Below are 4,655 nucleotides of genomic sequence, written 5' to 3'. Positions count from 1 at the left end.
GGGGGGGGGGGGGAATGAAGGGCACCCCAGTAGGTCGGAGGTCGCGCGCACGTCCGAGACGGTAGGCTGGCCAGACCTTCCGGAAGTGACGCAAGCTGCCAGCATGTGGTCGCCTGGCGGTGACAGTCCCGCCCTATGCGAATAGGCTGAAGCTTGGGGTAAAGTTGGTCCACGCTCTTCTGGTTGTGGGCTCACGGCCGTAAACATGGCACACTACAACTTCAAGAAGATTATGGTGGTTCACTCTGCTAAGGTAACAGCTTGCCAGCTTTCGTTGTGCTTCTTGCTTTAGGAGTTCCTTTCTTTTTCGCCATTCTCTTTGGCCGTTTCACTATATGGGAGTCGGCGCTTATGACACGTGCTGGCCGTTTCACTATAGGGGAGTCGGCGCTTATGACGCGGCGCGGAGTGGATGGAGCAGAGCTCTGCAGCTAGTTCTTTGGACTCGAAATTACTATTTCTGTGTCTGCGCCCCACGATCGCTTCCAGGTACAGTTTACTGGTCATGTGGACCCCAGGGTGCGTTGTCCTCTCCTTTGAGCCAGGTGGTGGTTTCTTCCGTGCTGCTGCTCGCCCCAGAGGGCCTCTGTAACTCTGGTGTCTGGAGAGGAGCCCATCTCTTTTCCTTGCTGTTGTCGGTTCCCATTTCTTAGGCCATATCTTCTTGAGATTAGGGTTTCTTTTTTCTCTCTCATAGATCCATCTCCTGGAAGGGACTGTCGTTAGTTGATTAGCTTGGGGTAGTGGTGTCCTAAACGTCTAAGGAGGGATGTTCAAGCAATGGTTGAATAATTAACCTCAGGCCTTACAGATAGGGTAGTGCCCAGGCCTTCTCCTGCGGAGTTCAGCAGATAGTTTCCCTCTCTCCACTCAGTAGTTTTTAGTTTGTTGTTCTCATGGCTTACAACTTTTTAATTTTTTAATCATTCTCTTTCACTGTTGAATTTGAGAAACATAATCTTTTTTTTTTTTTTAAATCTTTTTATTGACAAATCTTTGTACACATACAGTCCATGCATGGTGTACTCACAATATCATCACATAATTGTGTATTTAACACCATGATCATTTTTAGAACATTTGCATCACACCAGAAAAAAAGAAGGGAAAAACGCATACATCCCATGCCTTTAACCCCCCAGTTCATTGGCCACTACTATTTGAATCTACCCAAATCATTTTACCGTTTATCCCCCCATTATTTATTATCCATATTTTTTTTACCAATCTGCTCCATACCCTGGATAAGAGGAGCGTCATACACAAAGTTTCACAATCAGTCATGTTGTAAAAGCTATATCGTTATACAGTTGTCTTCAGGAATCAAGGCTACTGGAACACAGCGTAACTTTTTTTAAGTGTAACAAGTTAAACATGGCAAGACTTAATTTGTATAGTGTTAGTAGATTTAGCAAGAATGAGTTCAGAAAGTGTTGCGTTTAAGACTTACAGTGTAAAGTTTTTACGTAGTAAATGTTTAAGATGTTTATGTTTATATAAACCTTCATCATGAAACACTTGTTTCTTAGACACCTTCCTGGGTAGTGCATATGAGGACAAATTTTCTTGCTCACGGTTTTAAACTCACTGCAGTGTGGACACCCTTCACTGTTTTCCTCCTCAGATCTCAAACTGCAGTGAATTTGACTGTAAAACTTTAAGAACTGGTATTTTAGATCCATAGCACACAGAATTGTGATATCACTTCTCTCTATCACATTTTACTTCTCATAATTTATAGCTAATCTCTCACTAGATTATTTTTGTGAGTGTGGAGATTTCCTTGCGTTTTTGACCCTCATGATGGTTTTCTGGTTTCAAGTTTTTTCAATGAGTTTTTTTTACTTTTTAAATATGTCATATACGCGAAGTTTTTGTATAGGAATAGAGCTCTTTGGTTCATATGAATTTTGTTCATATGTTGACCTATATGGAGGCAGACCCTTAAATATTTTAGTAGTTTATCATGCATCCTCTTTTATCTCAAGCTAGGCCTCTGTTTGGAGAGAACAGATGAATTTACTCATGTTTGAAAGATGGGGAGATATCTTTTGGAGACTGGAAGTAAAAAAATTAGCATCAAGAAAGTTGGGATAAAATTCATTCTAGAGGCTGTTTAGTGAGTACCTTGTGTGGCAGATACTGTTGTTAGAAAAATGAGTAAGATACAGTACCTCCTTTTGTGGAAGTTTCTAGAGGGGTAAATAGAAACACTTTGTTAAAATTGCTATAATAAAGAAGTATATGTCAATTTGGGAGACTAGAAAGTGTAAATAGCTATGGTGGATGGGATAACTTTTGAACTGGCACTTTAAAGGTTAATAGAATCTACAAGGTGGGGAAAGTATATAGAGGAAATTTCATGCAGAGGCACAGAAATGTGAAAGTCTATGTCTTCCGTGGTATTTGACAAACTTATTGTAACTGTCTGTTTACTAGTTTCTCTATCCCTGGACCCTAAGTTCCTTGAGATAAGGGAGTATATTTTGCTCATTATTTTATCTTCAGCACCTGACTATCCACTATCCCAATTATCCTTTATAACCAGTATTGTTGAATTAATGAATGTGTTTAAGGGAAAGCAAGTAGTTTGGATATGGCCATATATATGGGATTGAGGAAGTAAAAACAATAAGGAAGTATCATGATAGAGTCCTTATTAAAGAAAGGTAAAAATTGTTGCACTGGGAATAGATGTAAAAACTTTTAAATCTTCATATAGTCACCATAAATACTCTGAGGGCCAGAATCTTGAGAAATTATTAGCAATGGAGTTTAGTTTCACTCATTATTTATGTATCTTAAAATTGGAATTGTAAGATTGTTCTTCTTAGTAATTTTTCTGATTTATGCCTGAATTTTCTGACTAAATTCCAAAGGTTCTTAGGTATTTTGGAAGTTAAGGCAGGAGCAAGAAAGTATGGGATAAAATTCATCAACAGCCATTTGCTAAGTGCTTCATAAGGGTTGGAAACTAAATATAAAGGTGAATGACATTGTGTATGAAAGACTAAAGATTTAGGTAGAAGAAATAAATGTCTGTAGAATATATAATACTGTTGTTAGTCTTTACGAAGGTTTCAAGTAAGTGGATAAGAAGTAAAAATAGACTTTTTGATGCAACCGTCTCTTAAATACTTTCTTTAATTGCAGGATTTGATTGACCTGACATTATCAAAGACTCAATGAAAGACTCCAACAGTTATTCATAAACATTACCAAATTATCGTATTAGACATTTTCTACATGAGGAAAGTCAAATTTACACAGCAGAATTACCATGACAGACTCTCACAGATTTTATCAGATTTCCCCAAATTGGATGTAAGTGATTTGGGGTGGAGTGGGGGTTGATGTATGGTTATGTTACTGCTACAAATACAGTTTTAGTAAGTGTGGTTTTGCAAAGTTTACAGATAACCAATGTGAGGTAAATGGAAGATAATAGAATTTTGGAAACAGAACTCAGGTTTTTAAATTTCTCAGTAGTCTTCCTTACACCCCAACCAAACCCTAAGAAGTCCAAGGCTATCAACTCAGGCTAACCTCCAGGCTTACAGAGATGATCCAAATTTGAAAACTATAGATTTTAAATTCTGAAACTCAGCATTTATCTGTCAGCTCACCAGCCTTTAAACTCCTGCTTGCCTGGGCTTCATTTCTTCCCTCAGTCTAAAGCTTCTGTTTCCTATAGGTTCAGCTTGAGTCAGCTGCCTGTGGTCCACACTGTTTGAGATTTGTTGCTTCTCTTTAGTAAATGACAGTCAGTTCAGCACTGACCATTTTCCTCACTGGTGAGAAGAGGTGCGTGGGGAGCTTTGACTTCTGCGTGAAAAGTGAAAAGAGCTGAACTCTTACTTCTGCCTCATGTTGTAGTTTGCTTATTTATTTAGTTATAGGATACTAAATAAATTTAGTTATAGAAAAGCAAAAGCATAAACTACTTGCTATTAACAAAGTCTTAAGTTTATAAAAGATTCCTGTGTTTTGATCATGTGGTTGCAGGGTTATTTCAGATTGTGAAGAATATGGGGATCAGCAATTCAGTGTTAGAATCTAAATTTTCCCTTGCTCCAACATAGACTCTGAAGTTGATTATGTTATTATATATTATATATATTTTTGTCAATAATGGTTTGTTTTAAAAAAAAATACCGAAGTGTTTAAAATCAAGTAATAATTCTTACTAGAGGACAGGCACCCATATCTATGGTTAGGGCTTGACACAGGGTGCTCAGTAGATGCTTTTTAAATGAGTGATTAATTTCTTGGAAAGGGCAGGTACTAAGAAGTACTTGGGCATGAGAAAACAGGTGAGAATGAGATTAAGAATCTAAACAATGTTTGATATCAGAAGATACCTGATTTTAACAAAAAGAACCTATTTTGAGCTAATTAATACTAGATTTTGTGATTCTTCCTTGTTAAAAATGTTTTATGCCTTTTATTCTTTGCATTGTGTTTATACATTAGGGGTAAGAGAATTCAATTTATGAACATTCTTTCCTGTTTAGCTTTATTTTTTAAAAGAGACAGTTATCTGAGAACGATATTAGAATGGTTTTAGATACAGCTATTCACTGAACACTTGTTATGTGTTTAGTACAGAGCTAGGTATTAGGAATATGACAGTGAATAAAAAACCCTATCCACTT

General features: G+C 37.4%; 1 protein-coding gene across 3 annotated transcripts in view; it reads left to right on the top strand.

Moving 5' to 3' along the window:
* The first annotated feature begins 100 nt into the window (after window positions 1-100).
* The window catches only part of LOC143675627 (isopentenyl-diphosphate delta-isomerase 2-like), a 28,473-nt gene continuing 23,918 nt past the window's right edge, over window positions 101-4,655 (top strand). The window contains exons 1-2 of one of the 3 annotated variants that reach the window (XM_077151735.1): window positions 101-253; window positions 3,154-3,324. In XM_077151735.1, coding sequence (XP_077007850.1) covers window positions 3,281-3,324 — 44 coding nt within the window. In that variant the 5' untranslated portion in view covers window positions 101-253; window positions 3,154-3,280. Of the gene's footprint in view, window positions 254-397; window positions 490-3,153; window positions 3,325-4,655 lie in introns of those variants that run through there. The other 2 variants (XM_077151737.1, XM_077151730.1) reach the window with 2 other exon arrangements.

This window comes from Tamandua tetradactyla, chromosome 1, assembly GCF_023851605.1.
Source record: "Tamandua tetradactyla isolate mTamTet1 chromosome 1, mTamTet1.pri, whole genome shotgun sequence".
Taxonomy (NCBI): domain Eukaryota; kingdom Metazoa; phylum Chordata; class Mammalia; order Pilosa; family Myrmecophagidae; genus Tamandua; species Tamandua tetradactyla.
Note: the sequence above shows the minus strand (reverse complement) of the source record. Positions and strands in the feature narration are given on the sequence as shown.